Source organism: Sus scrofa, chromosome 5 (genome assembly GCF_054392235.1).
Source record: "Sus scrofa isolate SSC_HxYL_T2T_F1_AM1 chromosome 5, Sscrofa_HxYL_maternal_Yorkshire_Landrace_v2.0, whole genome shotgun sequence".
In the NCBI taxonomy this organism is placed as follows: Eukaryota; Metazoa; Chordata; class Mammalia; order Artiodactyla; family Suidae; genus Sus; species Sus scrofa.
The window spans coordinates 97,590,581-97,609,704 of record NC_139387.1 but is presented as its reverse complement, the minus strand read 5'-3'; the positions used below and the strand labels follow the sequence as shown (position 1 = coordinate 97,609,704).

The 19,124-nt window shown below is 38.5% G+C and overlaps 1 protein-coding gene across 1 annotated transcript in view; it reads left to right on the top strand.

Annotated features, from left to right (window-relative positions):
* Window positions 1-19,124, top strand: part of PLEKHG7 (pleckstrin homology and RhoGEF domain containing G7) — an 84,981-nt gene that overhangs the window by 9,464 nt on the left and 56,393 nt on the right. The window contains 1 exon segment of the mRNA XM_085024909.1: window positions 4,773-4,836. Within this exon segment, the coding sequence (XP_084881035.1) occupies window positions 4,773-4,836 (64 nt within the window).

The window sequence follows — 19,124 nt, the reverse complement described above, 5'->3', positions numbered from 1 at the left end:
TTGCTAGTCCTGTCCTGATTGCTTTTCTTTCTCTCTTTTTCTTTCGTTCTACCCAGTCATGTCGAGGGTTTATGCCCTTTTTGGAGGTTTAAGTTCTTCTGCCAGCACTCAGTAGATGTTCTCTGTGAATTGTTCTACTTACAGATGTGTTGTTTGGTTGTATTTGTGGGAGAAGGTGAATGTGATGTCTCATTCCTCCGCCATCTTGATCATTCTCTCTATTGTATTTTTGAGTCTCTATTTTATTGATTTTCTCTCTGATGTTTATGATTTCCTTCCTTCTGCTGACGTTAGGTTTTGTTTGTTCTTTTTTTTTTTTTTTTTTTTTTAGGGCCTCACCCACGGCATGTGGAGGTTCACACGCCAGGGGTCAAATCAGAGCTGTAGCTGCTGGCCTACACCACAGCCACAGCAGACCCAAGCCACATCTGTGACCTACACCACAGCTCATGGCAGCACCATATCCTTAACCCACTGAGCAAGGCCAGGGATCAAACCTGCGTCCTCGTGGATGCTAGTCAGATTTGTTTCCACTAAGCCATGACGGGAATTCCTGTTCTTCTTTTTCTAATACTTTTAGGTTGTAGTTAAGTTGTTGATTTGAGATTTTTCTTCTTTTTAGGGGAAGGCTTCTATTGCCATGAACTTCCCTCTAATAACTGCTTTTGAGGCACCCCATAGATTTTTGAATGATTGTGTTTTGCCTTGTATGGCTTTTGATATGATAAATAGTGTAACTTAAATATTACCTTTTTTTAAAGAGACCATCGTTCATTTATTCATTCATTCATTTAGCACTTCCTGTTTGCAAGTTATTGACTTACTCATTTTAAAATATTCTGACCTCAGAGTGAAATAATTGATTATACAAAGCTCATTTGATTTTTCTGAATATTAGATTCAGTACAATGTTATATCCTCCCCCGGCTTTTACTTAAAACCTGTTATATGGCTAGCACTGTATAAACTCTGGGTCTAACCAGATAGGGAGAAGGCTCTCTCCCAGCTGTTGAGGAGTTTCAATGCTTTTTAGAAAGGTATTAACTAGCAGTTAATAGATGGCATTCTGCTTTTTTCTTATTTGCTTTCTTTTTCAAAATCTCAACCCTCCATGGCATATTTTATTGTATTTTCCTTTCTCCCCCAATTTTATTGAGATATAATTCACATAGAACATTATGTAAGTTTAAGATATATAGCATAATAGTCTGAAATATGTATGTATTGCAAAGTGATGACCAAAGTAAGTTAACATCCATCACCACATGTGGTTAAAATTTTTTTTTTCTTGTCATGAGATAGGTGACTACTGTCAATTAGTCAGAAGAGGAGACTGGCAGCCTCAGGATATCAGGGAAGCCTTCTTGATCTAAACATGGCTGGAGACTAGAGTGGGACCAGCATCTCCCTTTCACATCAGGAACCATGTGTTACTCTTACCCGGCATCAGCTTGCCCAGAATATAAGTGCCATGACAGCAGGAATTGTGCCTGTGTTGTCCATCTCTGTATCTTGAGTGCCTAACACATTGCTTGGCACATACTAGATTCTCAATACCAATTTAAGGAAGAGAAAAAGGAAATCAGTTGGTTACTTAGTTGGGAGTTAAGTTAGGATAAGCTTGGTAGGAGAAAGTGTATGATCCCTTTTTTTTTGTTTGTTTTTTTTTTTACATTTTTTCTCCTTCAGCAGTTTCTCTCCCTCTAGCTCCTTTCAACCTCCTGTACCTTCCTAATCTGTTTTGTGTTCATCTCTTGAAAGTACCCTGGGTTGGTGGGGATTTGTGCAAGCATAGTGTGATCTCATTGGGTAGTGTTTTGACTCTTGTCGGGAAAAGGCAAACACCTCCAAAGAGAGGGTTCTAGGCAGTTCTCAATACCAGTCGCCAGCCTGGCTCTCTGCACATGTGTGCATTTCATAACTACTACCGATTAAGCCCAGTGTGAGAACACGGTGTTTTCCATGCTGATGTGACTCCAACGAAGTGCTCTGTTATGTTCAAACTGGGCTGAGGATGAGCCCCATTTGTTCACTCCACATTCATGTGGTGACCACTCTGGCCAGGCCCTGAACAGCAAGCAAGAGGCTCCCTACTCATTCTCTTCTCAGTTGGATTTACAGAAACTGAACTATTTTGCTAGAAAGTTGAACTGGAAATTATAATCAAATATGCAAAGGAAAGTTTCCAGCAATCTTGTGAAAATTATAATGAGAAAATATATCCCAGGTTTAGCCAAGAGAGCTACAATTCCATAAGTGACAGTTCTGTTGTCTTTCTATGGATTTCTTTTTAAAGATTGTTACTGATTCTTAATTTTCTCTTCCTGTGTAATGAACTCATAAGCAAGCCCTCCAAATTGTGCTGTCTATTGCATAGAATAAAACGTTATGGTTCTTAAAATAGAACACCAGCTTTTCCTAGTTGTGCAATTACTGGCAAGCCACCTGCTGGAAAAAGGTACATTTACTATGAATTTTACTATCAGACAAGGAATTAGGCCTGATAACCCTGCCTTATTAAAAAAAAAAAAAAAAAAAAAAGAATTGAGCAACATTCACAGTAGGGGGAAGGATTAGGCTGTGCCTTAGCCAAATAGTAGTACCTTTAATAAGACTTCTACTCCATTAAGATACACATATCACTAAAGGGCAGATGCTACCCCCCCCATATTGTCTGGCATCTTTTATTTTCCTTTAAAATTTGCACCTGGGAATTAGAGGCAAGTAGTCTTTGGCTTCAGATCACCATACAGAGGGAATCTTTTATTTTTCAATACAAATGGCGTATTTGTCATACTTCCCAAGGAGGAGCTTTACTTGTTCATCTTTAAGCATTTCTGCCACAGACAAGATTAAGGTGGTGGAATAGAAGGACTGGAGCTCAACTTCTCTCATCAAAACAACAAAATTACAACCAAATGCTGAGCAACCTTCAATCAAATGGACTGGAAATTTTCAAAAAGATATCCTACTCCATAAAACAAAGAGGAAGCCACATCAAGAGGTAGGAGGGGTGATTATGTGATATAAGCAATCCCATACCTCCTGGGTGGGAAGCCCCACAGACTGAAAAGTAACCGTTTCACAGAGACTCACCTACAGGAGTGAGAGTTCTCAGCGCAACATCAAGTCCACATGCCTAGGGATCTGACATTGGGAGAAAGAGCCCCTGGAGCATCTGGCATTGAAGGACACGGGGCTGGGGGAAACAGAGACCCCATTCTTGAAAGGCACACACAAACTTTCAAAGTCTGGGTCCCAGGGCAAAGAAAAGTCTCCATAGGAATCTGGGTCAGACCTGACTGCAGTTCTTGTAGGACCTCCTGGGGAAACAAGGTGGCCATGGCTTGTTGTTGGGGAAGAGCATTGGAGGCAAAGCTCTTAGGAATACTCATCAGTGTGTGTTTCTCTGGAGGTGGCCATTTTGGAAAAATCTGGCCCCACCCATCAGCCCTGAGAAGCCCAGGCCTAACAGTAACCCAGGTGGGATCATAGCCCCGCCCATCAGTAAACAGGCTGTCTAAAGAACCCCCAGGCACACAGCCCCCTCTAATCTCACCCAGAGACAAAGCTCCACCCATCAGAGAAATAGGGATTAGCTCCACCTACCAGTGGGCAGGCACCAGTCCTTTCCATCAGGAAGCCTACAGCAATCCCCTGTTCCAACTTCAGCCACAAGGGGGACAGACATCAGAAGTAAGTGAGGCTACAACTCTATTACCTGTAAAAAGGTCACCACACCAAAAACCTGTAAAAATGAAAAGGCAAAGAACTATAACTTTTATAAGGGAGAAAGAAAAAAACAGAAATACAGCTAAGTGATGAGGAGATTTTCAGCCTCCAGGAAAAAGACTTTAGACTGTTGATACTGAAGATGATGCAAGACATTGGAAAGAAACTGGAGGCAAAGATGGATAATTTACAGGAAACACTGAGCAAAGAAATACAAGGTATAAAACTTAAGCAAGAAGAGATGCAAAATACCATAACTGAAAAAATTGATTAGAAGCAGCGAACAGAAGAATACAGGAGGCAGAAGAATGAATAAGTGAGGTGGAGTACAGACTAGTGGAAATCACTGATGCAGAACAGAAAAGAGAATAAAGATTGAAAAGAAGGTAAGAAATTCTCAGAGAACTCTGGGACAACATTAAGTGCACCAACATCCATGTTATAGGGGCGCCAGAAAGAGAAGAGGGAGAGAAAGGGCCAGAAAAAATACTTGAAGAGATAATAGCCGAACACTTCCCTAACATGGGAAAGGAACCACTCACTCAAATCCAGGAAGCACAACAAGTACCATGTAAGATAAACCCAAGGAGGAACACCCCAAGACACATATTAATCAAACTGACCAAAATTAAGGACAGAGAAAATATTAAAAGCAGCCAAGGAAAAGAAACAAATAAAATAAAAGGGAACTCTGATAAGGTTATTGGCAGATTTTTCAGTGAAAACTTTGCAGGCCAGAAGAGGGTGGCATGATATACTTAACATGATGAAAGAAAAAAACCTCCAACCAAGATTATTTTACCCAGCAATGCTCTCATTCAGATTTGAAGAAGAAAGCAAAAGCTTTACAGATAAGCAAAAGCTAACAGAATTCAGTAACAATAAACCAGCTTTACAACAAATACTAAACATTTTTGCCAAGAAAAAGGTCTCCACACAATTACTGCCCCACCCACTGGCTACTGGTGGAGAAAATAAGAGCAAAGCACTTCAACCCTTGATTTATAGATCACAGGGGATTTAAATGGTCTTACTTGCAGGTGTTTTCCACGTAAGGAAATTGAGGCTCTGGGAAGCGACATGCCAAGTTCACATGTACTGAAGGTCAGAGTTGGGATTGCCGTCCTAAGTCAGGTGCCCTTACCTCTCAATTGTATTGCCCCCTTCACTTGTCTCTTGTGGATGTTGTAATAAATTGCTACTAATTGGTGGCTCAAAACAACAGAAATTTATTCTGAGAATTCTGAGAGCCACAAGTCCAAAATCAAGCATTTGACAGAGCTACACTCCCTCTGAAGGCGCTAGGGGAGGACCTTTCCTTTATAAGCCCACATCATGGCCTTTAGAGCCCATAAAAAATAATCTCATCTCAAGATCTTTTGTTTGATTACATATGCAAAGACTCCTTTTACAAACAAGATAACATGAATAGGCTCCAGGGGTGAAAAGATGGGCACATATTTTGGGAGGGCTTCCATTGACCCCCCTCACTACATACTTTCTATTATCTAAAGTAGTAACCACCATTATATCAATTTTAAAAAACAGTGCTTACAGTGGTTTGTAGTATGTTTTTCTCTCCGTATTTACAAGTATTTCTGGAGTCAGACTTGGGTATTTGAATTGAATTCTGGCTCTTTTGTTAACAAACAATGAAGACCTTAGGTGAGTTTCTTTATATCCCTTTAATCTTCACTTTTCTTGGCTCTATAATGAGAATAGTAATTTCCACTCCTTAGGGTACTTGTGAAAATCAAAATAATAATGCATGTAAAACTCTTAATGGAATGTCTAGTAAGAGCTGGTGTTCAGAAAGGGCCAGCTGATTTTAAGTTAGAATAATACCACAACTAATTTATTCTTTACAAAATGTGTGTAGTAGAGGTCCACCAGAGGACACATTTCCACCAGCCAGAAACTTTTCCTTTTTTTTTTTTCATTTTTTAAAGTTTTACCTAAGTATAGTTGATTTACAATGTTGTGATAATTTCTGCCTTAGAGCAAAGTGATTCAATTATACATATACACATATCCATTCTCTTTCAGATTCTTTTCCCACATAGATTATCACAGAATATAGGGTAGAGTTCTCTGTGCTATATAGTAGGTCCCCATTGGCCAATCATTCCATATACCTTAATGTGCATATGCCCAGTTCCAGACACCCAATCCATCCCTCCCCGCCCCCCATCTGTCCCCTTTTGTAAACATAAGTTTGTTTTTCAAGTCTCAGTCTATATCTCTTCTGCAAATAAGTTCATTTGTTCCTGTTTTTTATATTCCACATACAAGTGATATCCTATGATTGTCTTCACTTAGTATGATAATTTCTAGGTCCATTCATGTTGCTGCAAATGGCATTATTTCATTCTTGTGTTTCATTCATTCAATATTCCATTGTATGTATGAACCACCTCGTCTTTATCCATTCCTCTGTCAGTAGACATTTTGGTTGTTTCTATGTCTTGGCTATTGTAAATAGTGTTGCAGTGAACATTGGGGTGCACGTATCTTTTCAAATCATGATCCTCTCCAGATAGATGGTAATTCTATTTTTGGTTTTTTGAGGATCCTCCATACTGTTTTCCATAAGGTTTGTATCAATTTACATTCCCACCAACAGTATAAGAAGGTTCCCTTTTCTGCAAACCCTCACCAGTATTTATTCCTTGAAGACTTTTTGATGATGGCCATTCTGGTTGGTGTAAGGTGATACCTCAGAATTGTTTTGACTTGCATTTCTCTAATAATTAGCAATGTTGAGCATCTTTTCATGAGTTTTTGGCCACCGTATGTCTTCTTTGGAGAACTGTCTATGCAGATATTCTGCCCATTTTTTGATTGGGTTTTTGGGGTTTTTTTTTTTTTAATTGACCTGTATAAGTTGTTTATATTTTGGAGATTAATCCCTTGTCAGTTGCTTCCTCAATTATTCAACTATTTCTGCCATTCCATGGAGTGTCTTTTCACTTTGTTTATGGATCCCTTTGATGTGCAAAAACTTTGAAGTTTAATTAGGTCCATTTGTTTTTATTTTCATTATTTTAGGCAGTGGATCTGAGAAGAAATGCCATAGTTAATGTCAGAGAGTGTTCTGCCTGTTTTCCTCTAAGGGTTTTATAATATCCGGTCTTGTATTTAGATCTTTAATCCATTTTGAATTTATTTTTGTGTGTGGTGTTAGTGTTCTAATTTCATGCTTTGATGTGTAGCTGTCATGTTTCCCCAGTACCACTTATTGAACCCAGTCTTTTCTTTATTGTATATTCTTGCCTCCTTTGTTGTAGATTAGTTTACCATAGGTGCACAGGTTTATTTCTAGGCTTTCTATCCTGACTCCTGATCTATATGTCTGGTTTTGTGCAAGTACCATACTATTTTGATGACCGTAGCTTTGAAATATAGTCTGAAGACAGGCAGCCTGATTCCTCCAGCTCCATTTTTCTTGCTCAGGGTTACTTTGTCTACTGAGGGTTTTTTATATTTCCATAAAGCTTTTAAAATTTTTTGGAGTTCCCATTGTGGCTCAGTGGTTATCAAATCAGACTAGGAACCATGAGGTTGCAGGTTCGATCCCTGGCCTTGCTCAGTGGGTTAAGGATCTGGCGTTGCCCTGAGCTGTGGTGTAGGTTGCAGATGCGGCTCAGATCCCACATTGCTGTGGCTGTGGCATAGGCCAATGGCTTCTTCAGCTCCGATTGGACCCCTGGCCTGGGAACCTCCATATGCCAAGGGTGTGGCCCTAAAAAAAAATAAATAAATAAATAAATAAATACAGACATTGGCAAATAATAGATAAAAAATTTAAAAAATAAAATAAAATTTTTTGTTCTAATTATGTGAAAAATGCCATTGGTAATTTGATAGGGATTGCATTGAATGTGTAGATTGCCTTGGGTAGTATAATCATTTTGACACATTGATTCTTCTAATCAAAGAGTATGGTATATTTTTCCACACATTTGTGTTTCCTTTCTTTCATCAGCCTCTATAATTTTTAGGGTACAGGTCTTTTGTCTCTTTAGGTAGGTTTATTTTTAGGTATTTTATTTTTTCTGATGCGATAGTGGATTTTTTTCCCCAATTTTTCTTGCTGATCTTTCATTGTTAGTGTATAGAAATGCAATCAATTTCTGTGTATTAATTTTGTATCCTGCAACTTTACCACATTCATCGATGAACTCTAGTAGTTTTCTCATAGCATTATTAGAATTTTCTATGTAGAGTATCATGTCATCTGCAGTGAGTTTTACTTCTTGCTTGACAATTTGGATTTCCTTTTATTTCTTTTTCTTCTCTGATTGCCATGGCTAGGACTTCCAAAACTATGTTGAATAAAAGTGGCAAGAGTGGACATCCTTCTCTTGTTCCTGATTTTAGTGGAAAGGCTTTCAGCTTTTCACCATTGAGAATGATGTTAGCTGTGGGTTTGTCACATGTGGCCTTTATTATGTTGAGGTAGGTTCCCTCTATGCCCACTTTCTGGAGGTTTTTTTTTTTTTATCAGAAATAGGTGTTGGAATTTGTCAAAAGCTGCATCTATTAAGGTTATTATATGGTTTTTTTTATTCTCAATTTGTTAGTGCAATGTATCACCCTAATTTGCGGATGTTGAAAAATCCTTGCATCCGTGAGATAAACCTCACTTGATCATGGTTTTTGATCCTTTTAATGTGCTGTTTTATTCAGTTTGCTAGTATTTTTTGAGGATTTTTGCATTTGTGTTCATCAGTGATATTGGCCTGGTAATTTTCTTTTTTGGTGGTATCTTTGGTTTTGATGTCAGGGTAGCAGTGGTCTCATAGAATGAGTTTTGGAGTATTTCTTCCTCTGCAACTTTTTGGAAAAATTTCAGAAGAATAGATGTTAACTCTTTTCTGAATGTTTGCTAGAAGTCACCTGTGAAGCCATCTGGTCCTGGACTTTTGTTTGTTGGAAGTGTTTTATTTTTAAAGACTGTATCCGTGGCATATGGAAATTCCCAGGCTAGGGGTTGAATTGGAGCTGCACCTGTCAGCCTATGCCATAGCCACAGCAATGTCAGATCTGAGCTGCATCTGCAACCTACACCATAGCTTGTGGTAACACTGGATTCTTAACCCACTGAGTGAGGCCAGGGATTAAACCCACATCCTCATGGATAATAGTTGAGTTCTTAACCAGCTGAGCCACATGGAAACTCCTTTTGGAAATTTTTAAATTTCAGTTTCAGTATGAGTTATTGGTCCATTCAACTTTTCTGTTTCTTCCTGGTTTAGTCTTCAAATATTATACCTTTCTAAGAATTTTTGTCCCTTTCTTGTAGGTTTTCCATTTTGTTGTCATATAGTTGGTTGTAGTGGTCCCTTATGATCCTTTGTATTTCTGTGATGTCCATTGTAACTTCTCTTTTTTCATTTCTAATTTTACTGGTTTGAACCATCACCCTTTTTTCTTCATGAGTCTAGCTAAAGGTTTATCCATTTTGTTGATCTTTTAAAAGAACCAGCTTTTAGTTTCACTGATTGTTTCTGTTGTTTTCTTTTTATTTCATTTATTTCTGTTCTGATTGTTATGATTTCTTTCCTTCTACTAACTTTGAGTTTTATTTGTTCTTTCTCTAGTTGCTTTAGGTGTAAAGTTAAATTGTTTATTGGAGACTTTTCTTATTTCCAGGATAAGCTTGTATTGCTGTAAACTTGCCTCTTAGAAATGCTTTTGCTGCGTCCCATAGGTTTTGGATCATTGTGTCTTTGTTGTCATTTGTTTCTAGCTATTTTTTATTTCCTCTTTGATTTTTTGTTTTGATGATACATTGGTTTTTTTAATTTATTTTTTATAATAGTTGATTTTAAATGTTTTGTCAATTTCTGCTGTATGGCAAAGTGACACTATATATATATATATATATATATTCTTTTTCTCATATTATCTTCCATCATGTTCCATCACAAGTGATCTATTTATGGTGATTGATCATTAATTGACTTTTCATTCATGATTTATAAATATATGATATAGGAGTTCCCATTGTGGCACAGCAGAAACGAATCCAACTAGGAACCATGAGGTTGCAGGTTTGATCCCTGGCCTTGCTCAGTGGGTTTGAGGATCCAGCATTGCTGTGAGCTGTGGTGTAGGTCACAGGTGCGGCTCAGATCTGTCATTGCTGTGGCTGGGGTGTATGCTGACAGCTGTAGCTCTAATTTGACCCCTAGCCTGGGAACCTCCATATGCAACGGGTGCAGACCTAAGAAGCAAAAACAAAATACACACACACACACACACATTAAAAAATACTATGTAACTTTTCCTTTTAGGGTAATTTTTTTTTTTATTTCTTTGTCTTTTTAAGGCTGCACCCACAGCATATGGAGGTTCCCAGGCTAGGGGTTGAATTTGGAGCTGTAGCCGCCAGCCTATGCCATAGCCACATCAACACCAGATCCAAGCCACATCTGTGACCTGCACCACAATTTAAGGCAATGCTGGGTCCTTAACCCACTGAGCAAGGCCAGGGATCGAACCTGGGTCCTCATGGATACCGGTCAGATTCATTTCCACTGAACCACGATGGGAACTCCCTTTATTGGTTGTTTAGTAACATTTTTAGTCTATACATGTTTCTGTATTTTGTAGTTTCTTATTTTGTAGACTTACAGCATTATGGTCAGAAAAGATGCTTGATAGGATTTCAGTTTTCTTAAATTTTCAGGGCCTGATTTGTGGCCCAGCATGTGATCTATCCTGGAGAATGTTCCTTTTTGCATTTGAAAAGAATGTGCTTTTGGAAGGAATGTTCTATAAATATCAGATAAGACCATCTGATCCAGTGTGTCATTTAAGTATGTTTCCTTATTGATTTTCTGTCTGGATGATCTGTCCATTGCTGTAAGTGGGGTGTTAAAGTCCCCCACTATTATTGTGTTACTGTCAGTTTCTCCTTTTAAGGCTGTTAGCAGTTGCCTTAGCAGGAGGTGCTCCTCTGTTGAGTGCATATATATTTACAAATGTTTATCTTCTTACTGGAGCAATTCCATTGTCATTATGTAGACTCCTTCTTGTAACTGTCTTTTAAAGTCTGTTTTGCCTGATATGAGTATCACTACTCTAGGTTTCTTTTGATTTCTATTTTCATAGAATACCTTTTTCCATCCCCCTGCAACTTTTAGTCTGTATGTGGTCCATAGATCTCAAGTGGATCTATTGTAGGTCTTGTTTTTGTATTCATTTAGCCAGTCTTTGTCTTTCGTTCAGAGTGTTTACTCCATTTATATTTAAAGTCATTATTGATATGTATGTTCTTATTGCCATTTTGTTTTTGTATTTGTTTTCATAACTCTTTTTTTCTTCCCTTCCTCTTTGGTTCTCTTGTGATTTTATGACTATCTTTAGTGTTGTGTTTGGATTGCTTTTCCTTATTTGTGTGTGTATCTTTCATATACTTTTAGTTGCAGATACCGTGAGGTTTTGATACGGCAGTCTACGTATACGTATAGATAGACAGATACACACACACACATATATACACACACACAATTGTTTTGTATTAATTCCAGATGTGTTTCAAAAATCCTGTATTTGTCTCTTCCTCACCTCATGATTTCTGGTTTTGATAGCCTTTTTGTGTGTGGATAATATCCTATCTTTACTGTACGTTTGCCTTCACCAGTGACCTTCCCCATTCATAGTTTTATGGTTTTTATAATTATCATATTTTTTGAGAGAGGATAGTACTTGCCTCATCCTCAATGAGATTTACATAATTTTTTTGTCATTCCCTCTTTTTAGGGCTGCACCCACAGCATATGGAGGTTTGAAGGCTAGGGATCCAATCAGAGCTGTAGCTGCAGGCCTAAGCCAGAGCCACAGCAAAGTAGGATCCGAGCCATGTCTGCAGCATACTGCACAGCTCATGGCAACACCAGATCCTCAACCCACTAAGCAGGGCCAGTGATCACACCTGCGTCCTCAGGGATGCTAGTTGGGTTCATTAAATGCTGAGCCACAATGGGAACTACTGTTTCTTTTCTATAGATTGGTTCATTTGTGGCATATATTAGATTCCAGATATGTGATAACGTGTGGTATTTGTTTTCCTTTTATGATTTTTATTTTTTTGTTATGATTGATTTACAGTGATCTGTCAATTTCTACTGTACAGCAAACTGACCCAGTTGTACATAGGTATATATATGTATAGCATATATATACATACATGCATACATCCATATGTATGCATAGCAGGATCTCATTGCTTATCCACTCCAGATGTAATAATTTGCATCTACTGACCCCATACTCTCAGTCCGTCCCACTCCCTCCTCCTCCACCTCAGCAACCACAAGTCTATTCTCTAAGTCTATGAGTGTGTTTCTTTTCTGTACACAGATTCATTTGTGCTGGATATTAGATTCCAGATATAAGTGATATCATATGGTATTTGTCTTTCTCTTTCTGTCTTACTTCACTCAGTATGATAGTCTCTAGTTCCATCCATGTTGCTGCAAATGGCATTATTTCGTTCTTTTTTATGGCTGAGTAGTATTCTATTGTGTAATATACCCCATCTTCTTAATCCATTCATCTGTCAATGGACATTTAGGTTGTTTCCATATCCTGGCTATTGTGTATAGTGCTGAAATGAACATATGGGTGCATGTATCTTTTTGAATGAAAGTTTTGTCCAGATACATGCCCAGGAGTGGGATTGCTAGGTCATATGGCAGTTCTATATTTAGTTTTCTGAGGTACCTCCATACTGTTTTCCATAGTGGTTGTACCAATTAACATGCCAACCAAGAATGAAGGAAGGTTCCCTTTTCTCCACACCCTCTCCAGCATTTGATATTTGTGGACTTGCTAATGATGGCTGTTCTGTCAGGTGTGAGATGGTACCTCACTATAGTTTTGATTTGCACTTCTCTGATAATTAGTGATACTGAGAATTTTTTTTATGTGCCTGGTGGCCAATCATATGTCCTCTTCAGAGAAGTGTCTATTCAGGTCTTCAGCCCATTTTTCAATTGGGTTGTTTGTTTTTTGCTATTGACTTATATGAGTTGTTTGTATATTTTTAGATTAAGCCCTTTGGTTGTTATTTGAAACTGTTTTCTCCCATTCCATAGGTTGTCTTTTTGTTTTTTTATGGTTTCCTTTGCTGTGAAAAAGCCTGATTAGGTCCCACTGGTTTATTTTTGCTTGTATTTCTGTTGCCTTGAGAGATTAACCTAAGAAAACGTTTGTACGGTTGATGTCAGAGAATGTTTTCCTATGCTCTCCTCTAGGAATTTATTGGTGTCTCATGTTTAAGTCTTTAAGCCATTTTGAGCTTACTTTTATGCATGGTATAAGGGTGTGTTATAATTTCATTGATTTACATGCAGCTATCCAGTTTTCCCAGCCCCACTTGATGAAGAGACTGTCTTTTTCCCATTTTATATTCTTGCCTCCTTTGTCAAAGATTAAGTGACTGTAGGTGTCTGGATTTATTTCTGGATTCTCTATTCTGTTCCATTGATATGTATGTCTGTTTTGGTACCAGTACCACACTGTCTTGATTACTGTAGCTTTATAATATTGCCTAAAGTGAGGGAGAGTTCTGCCTCCTGTTCGGTTTTTGTTCCTCAAGATAGCTTTGTCAGTTCTTGGTCTTTTGTGGTTCCATAAAAAATTTTGAATTGTTTGTTCTAGTTCTGTGAAAAATGTCATGGGTAATTTAATAGGGATTGTATTAAATCTGTTGATTGCTTGGGTAGTATGGCCATTTTATTTTATTTATTTTTTTGTCTTTTTTGTCTTTTTCTAGGGCCACACCCACGGCACATGGAGATTCCCAGGCTAGGGGTCTAATTGGAGCTGTAGGCACCGGCCTACACCAGAGCTACAGTAACATGGGATCCGAGACACATCTGTGATCTACACCACAGCTCACAGCAACACCAGATCCTCAACCCATTGAGCAAGGCCAGGGATGGAACCCGCAGCCTCATGGTTCCTAGTCAGATTCGTTAACCACTAAGCCATGACAGGAACTCCAGTATGGCCATTTTTACAATATTCTTCCAACCCAGGAGTGTGGAGTATCTTTCTATTTCTTGGAATCCTCTTTAGTTTCTTGATGAATGTTTTTATAGTTCTCAGCATGGGTCTTTTCACCTCCTTGATAAGGTTTATTCCTAGGTATTTAAATTTTGGGGGTGTGATTTTAAAAGGATTTTATATTCATTTTCTAATATTTCATTCTTAGTATACAGAAATGCAACTGATTTCTGAATGTTAATCTTATATCCTGTTACTTTGCTAAATTTGTAGATAAGTTTGAGTAGTTCTTGTGTGATCTGTATATAGTATCATGTCATCTGCATAGAGTGACTTTTACCTCTTCCTTTCCAATTTGGATACCTCTTGTTTCTTTTGTCAGATTGCTGTGGCTAGGACTTCTAATACTATGCTGAATAAAAGTGGTAAGAGTGAGCATCTTTATATTGTTCCAGATTTTAGTGAAAGGTTTTCAGCCTTTCTCCATTGAATACTATGTTGGCTGTGGGTTTGTCATGAATGGCTTTTATTATGTTGAGATATGTTCCCTCTATGCCCACTTGGGTAAGAGTTTTTATGGATGTTGGATTTTTGTCAAATGCTTTTTTGCATCTTTTGGGATGATAATGTGGTTTTTGACTTGACTTTTGCTAGTGTAGTGTATGATGTTGTTTGATTTGCATATATTGATCCATCCTTGTGAACTTGGGATGAATCCCACTTGGTTGGGGTGTATGATCTTTTTTTGGGTTGTTGGATTGGGTTGGCTAGAATTTTTTTTTTTTTTTTTTTTGTCTTTTGTCTTTGTTGTTGTTGTTGTTGCTATTTCTTGGGCCGCTCCCGCAGCATATGGAGGTTCCCAGGCTAGGGGTTGAATCGGAGCTGTAGCCACTGGCCTACGCCAGAGCCACAGCAACGCGGGATCTGAGCCGCGTCTGCAACCTACACCAAAGCTCACGGCAACGCCGGATCGTTAACCCACTGAGCAAGGGCAGGGACCGAACCCTCAACCTCATGGTTCCTAGTCGGATTCGTTAACCACTGCGCCACGACGGGAACTCCTGGGTTGGCTAGAATTTTGTTGAGAGTTTTTGCGTCTTATTCATCAAAGATAATGGCCTGTAATTTTGTTTTTTGGGGGAGTATCTTTGGTTTTCATATTATAGTGATGGTGGCTTTATAGAAAATCTTCTTCTTCAGCCTTTTTGGAAAAATTTAAGGAGGATGGGTATAAGTTCTTTTTGTTTGGTAGAATTTGCCTGTGAAGCCATCTGGTCAGTTTCTTTGTAGGGAGTGTTTTTATTACATTAAACATCATTTCTAGTGATCAGTCTGTTCAGTTGATCTGTTTCTTCTTGATTGAGTTTTGGTGGGCTGTATGTCTCTAAAAGTTGTCTGTTTCTTCTAGGTTGTCAAATATGTTGGCATGTAATTGTTCATAGTATTGTTTTAATGGTTTCTTGTATTTCTGCATTATCTGTTAAGATTTCTCCTTTTTTACTTCTTATTTTGTTTATTTGGGTTTTTTCTCTCTTTTTGGTGAGTCTGGCCAGAGGTTTCTCAATTTTTGTTTACTCTTTCAAAGAACCAGCTCTTGGTTTTATTGATTTTTTTCCATTGTTTTTTGAATCTCTGTTTTATTGATTTCCTCTCTGATCTTTATGATTTCATTCCTTCTGCTGACTTTAAGGGTTTTTTTTTGTTGTTGTTGTTGTTGTTGTTCTTTTTTCTAATTCATTTAGGTGGAGGGTTAAGATGTTAATTTGGTATTTTTCTCCTTTTTTGAGGAAGGCCTGTATTGATGTGAACTTCCCTCTAAGCACTGCTTTTGCAACTTTCCATAGACTTTGGTTGTATTTTCATTATCATTTGTTTCAAGGAATTTTTTTATTTCCTTTTTGATTTCCTCATTGACCCATTTGTTTTATATTAGCATGTTATTTAATATCCATGTACTCAGTTATTGCTGATTTATTTTCCTATGGGTTATTTCTAGTTTCATGCCATTGTGGTCAGAGAAGATACTTGAAATAGTTTCTATGCTCTTAAATTTGTTGAGTTTAGTTTTGTGTCCCAGCATTTGGTCAATCCTTGATAATGTTTCATGTGCCCTTGAAAAGAAAGTAATTCTGATGTTTTTGGATGTAATGTCCTGAAAATATCAATTTAAGCCCAACTTTTCTATGGTGTCATTTAGGATCTCTTGCCTTATTGATTTTCTCTCTATAGAGGATCTGTCCATTGATGTGAGGGGGATGTTAAAGTCTCTTACCATTATTGTAGTCCCATCAATTTTTCCTTTTATGTCTCTTAGTATTTGTTGTATGTATTTGGGTGCTCCTATATTAGGGGCATACATATTGACGATTGCAATATCCTCTTCTTGACTGGATCCTTTTATCATTAAATATTGTCCTTCTTTGCCCTTCTTTATGGCCTTCATTTTAAAGCCTGTTTTGTCTGATATGAGTGTTGCAACTCCTGCTTTCCTGTCTTTGCTATTTGCATGAAGTATCTTTTACCATCTCCTCACTCTCAATATATATGTGTCCTTTGCCCTGAAATGAGACTCTTGTAGGCAACATATTGTAGTTGTAGGCTCATGGATTTTTTTTTTTTTTCTGTCTTTTCTAGGGCTGCACCCTTGGCATATGGAGGTTCCCAGGCTAGGGGTCTAATCGGAGCTGTAGCCACCGGTCTATGCCAGAGCCATAGCAACATGGGATCCAAGCCACATCTGTGACCTACACACAGCTCATGGCAATGCCAGAACCTTAACTCACTGAGCAGTGCCAGAGATTGAACCTGCAACCTCACGGTTCCTAGTTGGATTCGTTAACCACTGCACCATGACAGGGACTCCTGTAGGCTCATGTTTGTTTATCCAGTCTTCCATTCTATGTCTTTTGACTGGAGCATTCAGTCCATTGACACTTAAGGTAATTATTGATAAATATGTATTTATTACCATTTTACACCTAGTTCTCCAGTTGATTCTATGTTTCTCTCTTTTTTTGGTTAGATAATTTCCTTTTATTTTATGCTCGTGTTCTTGTTTTTTTTAGTTTTTGTGAATGTACTGTTTGGTTTTGATTTGTGCTTGCTCTGTTTTTCAGGTATGTTAACCCCTTCCTATATATACTTGCTTTAGCCTAATAGTTATATAGGCTCAAACACACTCTAGGAAAAAAAAGAGTCTGTATTTTACTACTTTCCTTCCCCACATTTTATAATTTTGATGTCTTTTTTAATATCTTGATGTTTATCCTTTTGCTGTTCATTGTGTTTACCGTTGCTTTTACAATAGGGCTTTTTTTTCTTTTAGTTCTTTATACTGGCTTATTTAAGTGATTACTTTCCAATTGCAATTTCTCCCATCCTATTTCTTCATATTTCTTTTTTATTTAGAGGAGCACTTTCAGTATTTCCAAGAGTCCATGTGTGCTGAGCAAAAGTTACTCCTGTGGCAGTCTTCTCCTCCTCCTCTTGCCCGCCCCAACAATAGTTCCTTGCTTCTCCTGTGAGCCCAGCCGGTGGCACACTGCTCCCTAGCTCCTTGAGGCTCTCTCCCCACCACCAGCCCTAGTCCTCCTCCAGAGCCCGAGTCTCAGCACCCAGTCCCTGCCTGAGTGTCTCAGGCTGTGGGGCTGTGGTACCAGTGGTCTCCCCCTGTCTTGCCCTCCTCAGTCCCGCTGCTGTGCTTTTCTCTGTGGCTTTGAGGTCCCTCCATCTTGGACAATCTCCCCGTCAGTTAGGTGGCTTCCCTGGATGTGGGTTCCTTTCCTCTTTCACAGCTCCCTCTCAGGAGTGCCAGTCCTATCCTGATCCCCCCCCCTTTTGTCCTTTTGTTCTACCCAGTTATGAGGAGGGTTTCTTGCCCTTTCTGGAGGTTTAAGGTCTTCTGCCAGCGTTCAGTAGATGTTCCGTGAGAATCGCTCCACATGGAAATGGTTTTGTTTTTTTTTAATGTGCTTGTGGGAGACGGTGAGCACCATGTTTTACTCCTCTACCATCTTGAGTCCCTTCTCTAGGGTTTCCAACACTACGTTGAATAAAAGTGGTGAGAGAGGGCATCTTTGTCTTGTTCCAGGTTTTAGCAGGAAGGCTTTCAGCTTTTCTCCATTGAGTACTGTTTTGGCTGTGGGTTTGTTATAGACGGCTTTTATTATGTTGAGATACATTCCCTCTATACCTACTTCGGTAAGAGTTTTTATCATCCAGTGTTGAATTTTGTCAAATACTTTTCCTGCGTCTATTGAGATAATCATGTGGTTTTTTTCTTTTCTTTTGTTAATTTAGTATATCACATTGATTGATCTGCATATGTTGAGTCCACATTCTTTTTTTTTTTTCTTTTTGTCTTTTTAGGGCTGCACCTGTGGAATATGGGGGTTCCCAGTCTAGGGGTCCAGTTGGAGCTTCAGCTGCTGGCCTATACCACAGCCACAGCAATGCCAGATCCCAGCCACATCTGCTACCTACACCACAGCTCACAGCCACACCAAATCCTTCACGCACTGAGTGAGGCCAGAGATGGAACCTGTGTCCTCATGGATGCTAATTGGGTTTGTTAACCACTGAGACACGATGGGAATGCCAAGTCCACACTCTTAAGCATCACTCCAGAGAACTAGAGAAGCATAGAGAGAAACACATCAACCAGCTAGGGGAGGCCAAGGAAGTCTGGTTCTTCCACCTCACCATTAGTTAGAGCCTCTCCAGTCTCCAGGGGATATAGAGATAGCTTACAGAATCTTAGGAGGAAACTACCAAATTCATAATTCCAGTTTGCATAACATCTGGAGTTTAAGCTCAAAAGGGTAAAATTTTTCCCCAAAGTTCACCTAGCTTACACTTCTCAAATTATTATACTTTTTTCAGTATACTCTATTCCCATAAATATCAAATCTCATTTGTATACTTTTAGGGTCTTTATCAAGAGAAGTGTAAAGAGCTAATATTTTCTTTCAGGGACCTTCTTGGGGTTCTCAGTAGTTTATGTTATCTAATACCTTTTAGGTGACATTTTGAAAATTCCTGGCTGGATTTGTATACTGTTTGTTCATGATATATTAGTTCCAATGTCCTGTTTGCAAAATGACAAAACTAGAATGATATTTCTTACTCAAATTACCATAATGTTTTCAATTGCCACATAGTTAAGCCCCTTCCATCCTCATAACCTCCACAGACATTGGGTTAGCAAGTAACAACAACAAAAAAAAATGGGGGGAGTTGTTAGAAGATGTTACTCTAATGATTTTATTGCACACCTCATCATGAACTGGTGAAAAAGTCAAGAGTGTAGCCTTCTGAAAGATGACATTCTTGGAGAAGGAAGGCGAGGGCAAAGAGATCTGTGTCATGGCAGC